The 13,163-nt window shown below is 38.6% G+C and overlaps 1 protein-coding gene across 2 annotated transcripts in view; it reads left to right on the top strand.

The window, feature by feature from the left end:
* The window catches only part of ACACA (acetyl-CoA carboxylase alpha), a 268,738-nt gene that overhangs the window by 161,124 nt on the left and 94,451 nt on the right, over positions 1-13,163 (top strand). For both annotated transcript variants that reach the window (XM_036835516.1, XM_036835517.1), the window contains exons 34-37: positions 4,386-4,442; positions 4,689-4,733; positions 11,260-11,301; positions 12,357-12,572. In XM_036835516.1, the coding sequence (XP_036691411.1) occupies positions 4,386-4,442; positions 4,689-4,733; positions 11,260-11,301; positions 12,357-12,572 (360 nt within the window). The remainder of the gene's footprint in view (positions 1-4,385; positions 4,443-4,688; positions 4,734-11,259; positions 11,302-12,356; positions 12,573-13,163) is intronic.

The following is a 13,163-nucleotide window of genomic DNA, read 5'->3' as shown; positions in this document are numbered from 1 at the left end:
TCTGCACGTCTAGGCCCAAACTCCCCTCAGGCCCCCTCTGAGTCCTTCCATCCCAGCCTTGAAAATATCAGGTATACTTCCATCCTCCTTGCAATTTTATGTCACTTGGATATCTTGTGTTGACATCAAACTCCATATAGTTTAAATGTAAATTCCTGTCATTTTCCTTCACCTCTTCTGATTCCCCCTCTCCCCTATGAAAAAGCTAAACAAAAACAAAAAAACCAAGTAACCAAACCCTTTGCCCCCAATCATGCAGAAATCATTGACTTCTTCCTTTTGTTTGCTGTTCCATTATTCTACCCCTCCTTCCCTACCCACCTTGCCTTCCTTCCTTTCTTCCCTCCCCCCTCTTTTCAGTTTTTAAATTCCCACTGCCATCTTTCTAGTTTAGACCCTTCCTCACCTTAAACCCGAGACACCACGACAGGTTTGCTTGTGACCCTCACTCTTCCCCTCCAGATAGTTTCCATTCTGCTCACTACCACAGAATTAAATGTCTAAAGTGCCCCCTTACCAAGTTATTCTCCCACTCAACAGTGACTCTCTCTTGCCTTCAGAATACCTCCTTACCTTGATATTGGACATCAGCCTATTAATGAAGGCTAACAATCTAGCCTTTGCTGTTCCATGAAAAGACCTAAGTCTTTATCTCATCTACCTTGTTTGCTTGATCTCTTCTACTGCCCCTTTTCTGGAATGTTTTCCTCTTTCATTCTTTCTTCCCTCCCTCCTTCCCTTCTCTCCGCCCCCCCCCCTTCTTTCTAAATCCTGCTTGTTTTAAGAACTGTCTCAAAATTTCCCTCTTCTATGAGGACTTCTCTGCGTAGCCCTAACTAAAATGTATTTTTCTCCCTTGAATTTCTAATTGGTCAGCATAAATTGATTAACAATAATAATACTTTTTATTTTTAAAGACTGTCTGTATAAATTTTTTTATTTGCACCTTACCACAATCCCATGCAGTTAGATTAGTCAGGAATTATTTCAATTGTACATGTGGGAAAAAGCTCAAGCTCGAGAGATTAAGGCCCTTTAATCACCAGCTGGTAGATGATAGAGCAAAAACTAGAATTTAAGGCTTTGATGCCAGCTCTAGGGGGCACAGATCTAGGTGCTTTAGTAAATAATACATTCCTAGCCCTGAAGATGCTTAGAGTCTAATGTTCAAAATGATCATCTACAGTTATATTTCATTACGATATATGATAGTTGCCAAAGTACCCTTCCTCAGCTGTCCTTAATGATAAGACCTATGTGTGTTCTTTGAATGGAAAGCACCTAGTCCTTAGTGCTTGTCATAAAGAAAGAACTCAATAGATTTTTAAAAATTTAATTCAGCAGTATAAACAATTAGTGCCATAGGCATTCACATCATATAACGCTAATGGTTGATACCCAGGAAAAGATGGTAATTTTATGCTTAACGTGTGTCATAGCATTTTCCCCATGATGCTGTCACAGCACATGAACTGACTGTGGGATTGTGGTGAGGAAAGGTCCTTCCAGAGAAGTAAAAGTAGGAGTCACGCCTCGGAATTTTTCCTTAGAAGAGAAATCTAACTTCCCTCTTGCCCTTGACTCATGCATGACCACATAAAGTTAACCTGAGACCAGTGACCAAGATGACCTTACTTGGAAGAGTCCTAATGTTGTGCATGGCTACTAATGCTCTTGCTTGATGGAATAATCTATGAGAGTTTCTTCCCAGGTTTTGAGGCACTAATTGCCCACATTTGATTGTTTTGACCTCAACTTTAGGCTTTTTATTACCCTCAGTTCTAAGTGACGTATATCATCACACATTGATTTAAAGAGGCAGTTTCTTCATTTTCACTATGTATATTTGTAACATTAATTGATGATAAGAAATTACCTTTTTCCTTTACTGGACTTGTAAACTGAGGCACAGAGAAACCCAGAGTCTTTGCCTGTGGCTGTTCAGTAGGGAAAGGGTAGACTGTGCCAACATTCCAAGCTTGAAGAAGCTATTTAGTGCATCACGTGCCGTGCTTACCCAGGCATATTAGGCATTTTCACCTACTTGTTTTGAAAAAAATATAAGAAAGAAAAGGAAGCAAAAGCAATTTTTAAAAAAGCTGAAGTGATAACTAGTTTTGTTTTTCACTTCATGATCATGCTCCTAGCACTTTAGAAAAAGTTTTTTTTTTTTTAAAGCACACATTAAACTATCAAATAGGTTGATCCAAATTGTCCAAATAATCTTCTAGTCCCAGCATGTCTTTTTTTCTCTCATAGAAATTAGGATCATATATTTGTAAATGACTTGTGGAGGAGATTGAAGCAGCCAGTGTAAATGGAGTTTCTCCAGGTGCTGACGCCTAATCGCTGGGTAATAGCTGTGGACTTGCTGTGAGACCCGCATTATTACAATGTAATCAGAATCCTGTTGCTCTGCTGTTATTGTCAGCCACTTGTGGAATTTTTAAAGCAATAACAATTTTGATTTTAAATTATGGCATTATTAAAGTTATTTTCTTCCCTTGCCAGAACATAGCTATTGATGCTTGTCTTTGAAGGACTTGGCTGTAGTGGAATTCTTTCTTGGTGTCAGAAGAAATGTTTCTGTTCCTTGGCACACTGAGAGTCAGAGAACCACCAACCGCCCCACCCCACCTCTTTCTTCCTCCCTCCCTCTCCCCTCCCTTCCTTCCTTCCTTCCTTCCTTCCTTCCTCCCTTCCTTCCTTCCTCCTTTCCTCCCTTCCTCCCTCCTTCCCTTCCTCCCTTCCTCCCTTTCTTGTCTTATACTACAAATACTTGGTTATTTACCCTAATGGGTATGATACCAGTACCAATCTTTTTTTTTTTTTAATTAATTTATTTATTTTTGGCTGCATTGGGTCTTCGTTGCTGCACGCAGGCCTTCTCTAGTTGTGGTGAGCGGGGGCTACTCTTTGTTGCAGTGCGCCGGCTTCTCATTGCGATGGCTTCTCTTGTTGCAGAGCACAGGCTCTAGGCGCACAGGCTTCAGTAGTTGTGGCACATGGGCTCAGTAGTTGTGGCTCGCGGGCTCTAGAGTGTAGGTTCAGTAGTTGTGGCGCATGGGCTTAGTTGCTCCGCGGCATGTGGGATCTTCTCGGATCAGGGATCGAACCCGTGTCCCCTGCATTGGCAGGCGGATTCTCAACCACTGTGCCACCAGGGAAGTCCCCCAATCATTTTTAAATGTAGTTAAACCAAAATTTATTTATATTTGACCTGGGAATTTATTATTAGGAAATTAATTTTTTCCAGTTTTCTTTTGCTTATCCTGTTAATTTTGTTACTAAGCAACGCCATAGTAAAAATGGAAAAATAAGAGGAAATGGCCCAGGGATGTGCTTGTTTATGAGGGGTAGCCAATTTGGATTTAAAAACTATATAATATCAAGAAAGTTAAGAATTGGCTTATGGATATATCTCTCGGTTAAAGAACGTGATCCAATTAAAGTCTGGGTGTAGGTTGTGAAAGTCCACATATTTTTTCTATTTGTGTTATTCATGTATGTTTTCAGGTCATTCAATGGGTGGGATTGCTTTTCTACTTGCTGCCATGTAGCCCCTCTTTATTAGGGACCTTTAAGAGCATGTCTTTTACTTAGTTCATTAATCTGTTTCTTTGTCTCTGCCTTTTGAGATGAGAGAGCAGTACAGGATAGAGGAAGGCTTAGAGCCAAAGGCCCAAGACTCACGTAAGGGGCTGTCTTGAAACTGCTGGTCTCTTCTAATATACTGCTTGCCTATACCAAGCGGAAGTATGAATAATCACTAAATTTAAAAGCCTGTTAGACATTGTTTTTAACAACTTTTAAAGAGAATCTTTTTAAAAATACCTTCATATAAAGTAGGGGGGAAATGTTTTAGAGCTGAAAAGGTTAGGATTTGTTAGGTCGAATTCTGGGAATGCTGTATCAGATGGTAGGTGATGTCTATAGTCTAAATAACAGTTTAGGACTTGAATTTTCCATTTTATGGAATTTCTTCTTTTTCCTCTACCTGATTTCGTTTAGCTTCTATATCAGTATTGATCTTCACATTTAAATACACGCCCACCAGTGTAATTTCTATAAGCAGAAATTGTGTTAAGGTCTACCTTGATATGTATCAGTCCTTAGAGAATTTAGTTGGCCTCATGTGACCTTTTCTCCTCCACAGAGTTCTCTTTCAGTTTTGTCCAGGTCAATATTTAAAACCTATTCTGTAAGTCTTATTCCCAGGAGCCAGGTTGAGATTTGTTTATTTGCAAATTTGAAGATACTGAGTCAAGACATAGATATCCAAAACAGTGCTTAGTGCAATCACAGCCTTCTGAGGACTGAATGGGCTAAAATTTAGGATGAATGGAGATCTCATCTAGCTTCTGTTTTTGCATGTTTGTTTGTAGAAAGCTACCCTGGTTGAGCATGGGATCCGGCGCCTTACTTTCCTGGTTGCGCAAAAGGTATTGGCATGTGAATTATGCATCTCTTTAATACTTCTTATGCTGCTGCTAGAACTTTAAAAGTGAAAAATGGAATTATAATCATATGCTTACTTGTAGAATTTATGCAAAGAAATAACTGTTTTGGTATAAATTTAATCAAGAAAAAGCCTTAAAGTCATCACCTTTTACTCAATTGGTTTTTAATTTTATTAATAATTGACCTCTTCTTCTGTTTTTCCTTCCTTTCTGTCTTTTATTTGAAAGGATTTCAGAAAACAGGTCAACTATGAGGTGGATCAGAGATTTCATGTAAGTAAGAGCAACAGTGGTGAAAGATTACTTACTGTTTTATCTGTTACCTGCTGATTATTTAGAAGGGCTGGTCTGATGTTTGGTCCCTCTTCTTTGAAAAAGTATTATAATGAATATTCAGTTCTTCTATAGCGTATTCAAACTAAAGGTTTTTTTTTTTCCCCTCCTTTTTTACCCTATAATGAATTCTCAGTATATGTCTGAGAAGTAGTTAAGAATGAGCACATGCATTTATCCAGATGAATAAGGTAGAAGCAGGAGCTAACTAGTAATTTCTTCTGTGCACACAGCTAATCAGTAATCAAGAACTGCCAATCGTACTTGGGGTCTTGGCTTCTACCAAAGATGGATTCAAGTTCTGTTACTGAGAACTGTCAATTCTGAAGAACAATCATTTATTATTTTAAAATGCCTTAACAGAGCCCAAGTTGGTGTTTTCATCTTACATTAATTCTAGGAGGAGGAAATAAATAAAAATTAAGTTGCTTCTTCTCCCATTTAACTGAATTAACTACTAATATTTGTGAGTTTAAAATTTTTATTGAAAAATTTTAATAAAGAGAACTAAGTTAATAGCCTGGCATCTGAACTGTGGTGTATATGTGTATGATCATACGCAATATGATTATAGCAGTGGGGTCAAAAAGCCAGTTTGCAGTCAAGATGTCATTCTCTAAAATGGCTGACTGGAGTCACAATATTTCTTTAAAAATTGATCCTAATGTGGTGAAGTAAGATTCCAAAGGATATTAAGAAGTCTTAATATTTCTGATGAGAATTTTATTTTGTTTTGTTTTTCGCAATTAAGATGATTAAGTTAGTTTTCAAGCCCTGCTCAATGGCAATAATGAAGATAACATTTGGGATGCTGGAAAGGACTTCCTAAACTCAAGGACCTGTGTGTGATTGCTTTTATTGCCCTTTTGTTTATTAGGTCTCTAGCACTTGACATTTTGTTTTCCTTCTCACGGTTCACCCTGTTGGTCTAGTCTATAGAGAAACAAGAGAGCCTAGCCTGCAGGCTAAAGAGCTAGGATTTTCTAAAACGCTTTAGGAAATGTTGTGGACTCCACAACGCCCCTGTGTTATTGATGTCAGGAAATCAAGCAGAGTGCAGATATATATCAATCAATAACTGTACATAGGAAACTGGAGGCAGTGGAGAAGTATGAGGAGCTTAAAGAGAACCCTGGGGCTTTAGGAAGAAAAATAAGGAGCTTAGAGAATAAAATTGATACTTGGGGATAGAGTATGAGAGCCCATGAATACATACTATAGCTGGTAGATGCTGATCAGAACTCAGGTAGACATGCTGGATCTGGGAAGAGTATTGGGCTAGGTTCTTTAGTGTTAATGTGATTTTTTTCTTTTGTAACTGCCTTTGGAATAATACATTATTCTGGGGAATAATACTGAATTTGTAAAATTGTTTTCCTTTTTCGTAATGGTTCAGACAGAGTCTTCATGTCTATAGCACATGAACTGGTTTTCTATAATAAGCATTCTATGATAAATTAAAACTCTCCACTAAAAATTTTTTAAAGCCAAAGTGCTTAATTCTCATGGACCTTGTTTTTTTTTTTTTTTTTTGATACTTTCTATCTTTGAATCTATATCCTGTCCTAGAATACATCTATAGATTTAAAACATTTTTTTCTCCCTGCTCTCAATATTTCTGGATTTAAGTTGAATAGGGACATGTCTAAGCAAAATCTGCTAGGAAATGAGCCCAGCAGGGGGTCTTTTTGGGACTTATTGTACAGTTTCTATTTGTAGTGGCATCAAATGGGAAATCAGTTAAATTATCAAGTGACTTGATTTGTCATAAGTGTAGGAAAGGTTGTTTTAGGACGTAGAGAACATTAAGGTTTTAGGTATGGACTGGATTTGCTCTGAAGAATTGGATGGCAGAGGAGTTAGGGTGTTTTTATGTTAGGCCCCTGAGAAATGATTAGCGGTTACGCAGGGGGCAAGGGCAACTATTACTGAACTCTGGCCAGGATCTGCAATATCCAGGAAGCCTTGGCAGGAGTTGTGCAAATCTGGGGCTCACTGTCATGGTGCTGCTCTGAGTTCCTCTGTTGGTGGTAGCTTGAAGGACGCTTAGCCTCTGTCACGTCGTCTGATGTGTGCTTGCCCCATAGTTAGTATAGTGTGAAAAAGTGGAAGCTTTCTGGGAGTGTTAGAGATGAATCCCTTGACCTCTCTGGCTTCTTGGTAATCCGCTGTGATGTATGCAGCCTCCCCTGTTCTACACTGCGAAATCCCTATATTCTCGAGTAGAAGAGGGAATGTGCGCAGGAAGGGGCAAGGAGAGGAGGAAGGTTTCCAAGTTTGGTTCAAGAACAACATTGGCTGGTGTGGAAGGAGGCAGCCGTGCTGTTACGTAATCATCGTCTCTCAAACTGCTTCAGAACCAGAACAAGGCAAAAGAGGGCCAGACCGCATGGGGGTTCCTAGAGAGTGTGTTTATTGTTAGGTGTTTATTCATATGCCAGCGAAGGCTGGAATTATTTCCAAAACTTCGTTGTTTAATCACCACAGTCCCCAAAGAGCTGTTCGGCTGAATGTCTGCTGCTGCCTAAGCCTCTTGGTTCTACGTGGAGACTGTTCTGAGCGGGCAGTAGTCACCAGCATTAAGGAGGCTTGGTGATGAGTCTCTTTCCATAACCGTCTAATTAAATCAAGTACCCATAATGGGACTTGCATAATTGCTTAACATTGATTATTTAAACAGAAAGTTTGAGGAAAAACAAGTCTAGCCTTGTAAATATCTTCTTCATATTAAAAAAAGAAAATTGAAGCCTTGAAAGCAAAAGAACAGGCTCTTTGAATTTCTGCAGCTATATAAGCTGCAGTTCTCTAGTTTTATGAGTATTGTCTCTATCTGTTTCACTCACGTTTCAGATCTAGAATTCCAAAAAGTGCAGCAGAAGGTGTTTAATTGGAATATAAGTATTACTTTATGAAGCTTTCCATATTGTTTCCAGCAAAGTTTTGTTAAGGATACTAAAATGCATGTTTCTCGGATTTCTTATCCTTTGCCGCCTAAACAAAGCATTAGGTCTAAACAACGTGATGAGATTCCAAATCACTTTTTCATCTGTAAGTTTCCTTTTGTTTCTTGTTTGTAAGATTTCATGAAATTTAAAAAAATTCTGCTGTAAATCACCTAGGAGATAATTGCAGTTTTACTGATTTTATGCGAGTGACTCCCACTTTAAATGTTTTGGATCATTTGCGCCTGAAGGAAGAGCCCGCTATCGAAAACAGTTACCATGGTTAGTAGTTCATTTCTTTAAAAATAATTGATATGTCAATTATATCTCAATAAAGCTGGGGAAAAAATGGTAGTTCTGTTTGCTAGTGGATCAACTATTTGTTTTTCAGAAGGTTTGGTTTGAGATTTTGTTTTAATTACAGTCTATATAATTAGTTCTCAGTGTGTTGAGGTAAAAGAGAATTGCACCAGCAAGCTTCCAATTTCTTCATCTCATTAGGTTTTTAACACGATTATTAGTATCATAATCAGCTATGATGTTTTCTGTTGCAGGTTTTCACATTCTCTGATTTGGCAGGGTGTCTTGATTGGCTAATTTAGGCAAATTATTTTGATTGTCCTGATGATGGTTGGCTGATTAGAACACAGCAGGGGTATAATTTCTTTCTGAGAAATGTTGCATTCTTTTGTTTTTTGGTACCAGCACACTAAGAGCGTTTTTCTTTGTGTACATTCAATTATGATATTTGCCTATAACACTAGTAGAATGCCTGGAAAGCAATTACATTAGTGATGGAATAAGCATGAATGCTGTTAGTGGAAAAATTGGCCGCATGAGGATGTGGTAGGATGAAGGAATTTATTAAAACTACAGAATCAGACTTTTGGATTTCTTCTTTTCTGTGTTTTCTGTATTTCTGTGATTTTTGAGTGCCAAAAAAAAGTGACTTTCTATAAAAGTCCTCAGACTTCCCTATCTCTTGAAGAATTGTTCATTAATCCTGGTTTCCCGTTACATGGAAGTTCTTGCCATCTTCTGTTCTGAATGCTTCATGCTTAAATTGAGGACTTTACTGTGGAGCTAAAAATTTATTCAAAAGTTTAAGAACGTTTGTTCATGTCATCTCATAACACCTTTTTTTTTTTTGTGGCTGCGTTGGGTCTTCGTTGCTGCACGGGGCTTTCTCTAGTTGTGGCGAGCAGGGGCTTCTCTTGTTGCGGAGCACGGGCTCTAGGTGCGCAGGCTTCAGTAGTTGCGGCACGTGGGCTCAGTAGTTCTGGTGAACCCGTGTCCCCTGCATTGGCAGGCGGATTCTTAACCACTGCGCCACCAGGGAAGTCCTCATAACACCTTTTCTTAGCTAACCTTAATGAAAGTGATTTTTCTGATTGGTAGTCTTTGCCCACCTCTGCCAAGAATTCGTCAGTCTTTTTCATTATTTGTAGTAAAGATATTTATTTCCATTCACTTGTTTGCTTTTTGTGCCTTTCAGTTACTACACATTTTCTTAATTGCATTAGTAGTAAATAAAATGTTTCTTGCTTACTTTTGTTATGTTTTTGAAGGAAAAGCATTTTGTTCCTACCACTATACACACTTGAGTAAATGGTATACTAAGTAACTATTTTAGGTAACTAATTAACTAAAGTTATGGAGGAATAGAGGAGTGTGTGATTGAAAGATTGTATCATTACTTTTCTTGACTTTTCTTTCAGAAAATTTCATGGAAGGACTTTGTTACCCTTCCTTTTTTGACTTGTGTTACTTTTTAGCTAATGCTCTGAAAGCCTACCTCTTGAGAATAAAACCAAAACAGAGACTATATAAAGCCCTGAGCATGAAATCTACTGACAACTCAGCTCAACGTCTTCCTGCTTAACCTTGAAGTCATCCCCATGCTCTTCATTATCGTTCAGGGGGAATTAGAGAATTATTTAGGACAAAACAGTCATCAGTAAAAGATCAGTGCTGTGTAAATCCACTTTCAAAGGGCTTTTAAAGACCCAAGCCTGGACAAGTGGTTTCCCGGCCTTGCTAAACAAGCTCCTAGAAGCCTATTAAATGCCGTTTTACAGTTAAAATGCCAAGGAAAATGTAAAAAGATTTATTAACTGTGCAAGCTTTAGTTAAGGTGAAGCCTAAGACCTGTGGAAAGTATTCAAGAAGTTCTCCATCAACTCAAGAGCCACGAGTTTTGCTTTGCTTTTTTTTTCTTTAAAGTTTTAATTTCTGGGGTTTTCGTCTTTTGTCTCATGAAAGAGAAGTCCTCTAAATAAGGAATTTGGATTAAAATAAGAATAGAGAGACTTCCCTGGCGGTCCAGTAGTGAGGACTCCGCACTTCCACTGCAGGGGGCTCGGGTTCCATCCCTGGTCCGGGAACTAAGTTCTGCAAGCCGTGTGGCACAGCTGGGGGAACGGAAAAAAAGAATAGATAGGTAACACCCTACACTTAAGAGGTAGAGATGAAAGGGTACAGGCTCTGGCATTAGAGACCCAAGTTCACCTTTGGGGGTCACAATACTTTCCTAAGAGGTTGTTGAGAGCATTCGGCGGTCAACACATGAGAGCGCCTGCCACCTACAAGGCTTTCAGTTCATGTTTCCTTCATGGTTCCTTAAGTTCACTGAGGGGTATTTAGGCAGCTAGTCCTGGTCTCTCTGCCTTGTACCAATAAGTGTTTGATTACATTGCACTCATAATGAAGAAGATGCCTTAATAAAACCTCCTATAGAGGCAAATAGTAATGACTTGATTCCAGCACTGCCGGTAGAGCTTCCCATCCGAGAAACAGGAGTATTTGGTGTTAATAAGTTAAATTTCAGAAACTAATGGACTCTGCTAATTGAATTCATCTTTGTTAATTAATAAGGTTCTAGTAAATTGATTGCTTTCTCGTGTAATGCCCTGCAAAAGAGCAGTAAGACCTAATGATTACACGTTCACTAGTTCCACCCCATTCTTTCCTATACATATAGTGGTATGAACCAAAGTAACATCTTGTACTTTTCTTTGTCTTGAAATGTCATTGTTTAAACCTTTGAAATTATTGACTGAAGAGTGAATGAGGAAAAAAAAACATGGATTGGGGATTCTATGCTGTCTGGCTAGTTTACATTTTAAGAGTTTCTTAAGGAGAAACTTGGGAAATCAGTCCAGTAACTACTATTGCAGTGCTGCAGAATTCAGGTGTATTGGTCTTATTTGCCAGGTTCTGCCAAGAGCAATACCAAAGAAGACTTTTTCCACTTGGGAGATGAAAAAATACATATTTTTTCTTTCCCTAGAACAGGGTAGCTATTAAAATTAGGTTAACAGTGTGGTGGTTCTCAAATTCGTAAGTGGGGTCAAAGTGATGGTTACCCAGAGGATCATGCATATTCCCCAGGCTAAGCCCAGGTAAGGAACATGTTTTCTAGGCAACTGTCTTCTAGATGCTTGACTGTTTCTGTACTATGTGTTTATCCCCAAAGAGCCATATATATGAAGGACTGACACATTTCCCCCCCTTCTTTAACACAGAGAGAATTCCCTAAGTTTTTCACATTCCGAGCAAGGGATAAGGTAAGAACTGATTTTTTTCCTCTTCTTTTTTTTTTTAATCTTTGTTTTTTCCTTAAAAGCCCAAGAGTAGCTTATCTTTGCCGTATTTCTCTCCATTCTCCTTCCTCTAATTGAACGTATGCTTCCCCTTGCCTTACGTGTGTCTTAGAACTAATAAAGGCTCCCTTCTGAAAGAGTTTGGTTTAGGAAACAATCAAATGTATTGACCTACCCAAAGAAAGTGATAACTTTCAAAATCATCTCTATGCCTTAGGATAATCCTAATGATGTAATATTAAAGGGCTACAATACTTAGTAGGATTATTCTTGTCACCCACAGACAGTTCATTTATCCTCAAGTCTTGTTTATGAGCATTTGTTTTTCAATTTTAAAATATAAAATTTCAGACCATGTTGGTTTCTTCCTATTACCAGGTTATGTTTTTGGCTCTCTCTCTCCATTCACTCAATGGGCATATACTCTTTACATGTCTAGTTTCAGCAAAACATAGAGTAAATGCCAATACAACTTTAAAAAAAGGTAGGTAAATAATTATGTATGGATACAGGATGTCCAGAGCCAAATATCTCTATTTTTAAAAATTGTATGATGTTTGTTTTCCAAGTATTTACTATGTCCTTTTTACTCTGCCAGAAATGATAAGAGTATGAGTATAAGACCTGCCCATAAGCGTTTTAGACTAGTTGGGTAAAACTGAAATATTGGTATGTGAAATAGATATTAATGTGAAGCAGTCTGGTTTACTGTTTTAAAAAAATGAATTATGAAGGCTTTAAATGCTACAGGAGATCTAAGGGAATTGGTGTTTTTTGTTTGTTTTTAATGGAGAGCATCACCACTTGTAAAAGCATGAATGATGAAAGCTTGCAAAGTAAACAGGGACTTTAGTGCCTAATCTTATATAAGCTCTAGCATTTTCCTTGTATGTAGCTCCTTTTTTGACTCATTGGCACATCATGGCTTATGTTTATATTTTTAAGCATCTCTTTTACATACACTTTCATAATATAATTTTGTAACTGCCTCTTGTGAGCTGTTTTTTTCTTGCGTTCAGTTTGAGGAAGATCGTATCTACCGTCACCTGGAGCCTGCCCTAGCTTTCCAGTTAGAGCTGAACCGGATGAGAAATTTTGACCTTACTGCCATCCCATGTGCTAATCACAAGATGCACCTGTACCTTGGAGCAGCCAAGGTGGAAGTGGGCACAGAAGTGACAGACTACAGGTTCTTTGTCCGTGCAATCATCAGACATTCTGATCTGGTCACCAAGGTGGGTGCTGTACTTTAATGGGAAGTTATCCCTGAGGGAAGGGACAGAGAAACAGGCATGGGTCAAAATCAGGTTTTCCTCTTTTGAATCAAGGCTCTTGTTCCCTTTCATCCTACTCTCCAATAACCAGCAGAGGTCTGAGAGTCATTTCTCTCACAGAAGTAAATATTCCATGTAATGAAGGGCTTTTTCCCCCTTTAATTTAAGTTGTCTTGGTAATGGAAGCATGATAGTACTCGCTTGAGAAAATGAAAAAGCATGCTAACAGAGAAATCACAGGGAAGGTTAGATGATGATAGAGGATAAGGAGAAAAGTTAGAGGTGACCCCATTGTAAACCTGTCTAGAGGTGGGGTGCTTTCTGTACATAGCAAGGTGCTTGCTGGTGTGTTAGTTGTTACTGCATCCTATAGCTGTAACCTTTCTGCAGCTTTTCCTTTCTAAACAGATTTCCTTTCTAAACTGCTCTGTTTGCCATATGTCAGATATAACCCTAGTGGGGTTGCTGCTCTGGGGATGCCCAGCATCTCCACCTGTTGGAAGGAAAGGATACATAAGAGGCAGGAGGAAGGTCTGGCAGGTCTTTATCTGA

Source organism: Balaenoptera musculus, chromosome 20 (assembly GCF_009873245.2).
Source record: "Balaenoptera musculus isolate JJ_BM4_2016_0621 chromosome 20, mBalMus1.pri.v3, whole genome shotgun sequence".
In the NCBI taxonomy this organism is placed as follows: domain Eukaryota; kingdom Metazoa; phylum Chordata; class Mammalia; order Artiodactyla; family Balaenopteridae; genus Balaenoptera; species Balaenoptera musculus.
Note: the sequence above shows the minus strand (reverse complement) of the source record. Positions and strands in the feature narration are given on the sequence as shown.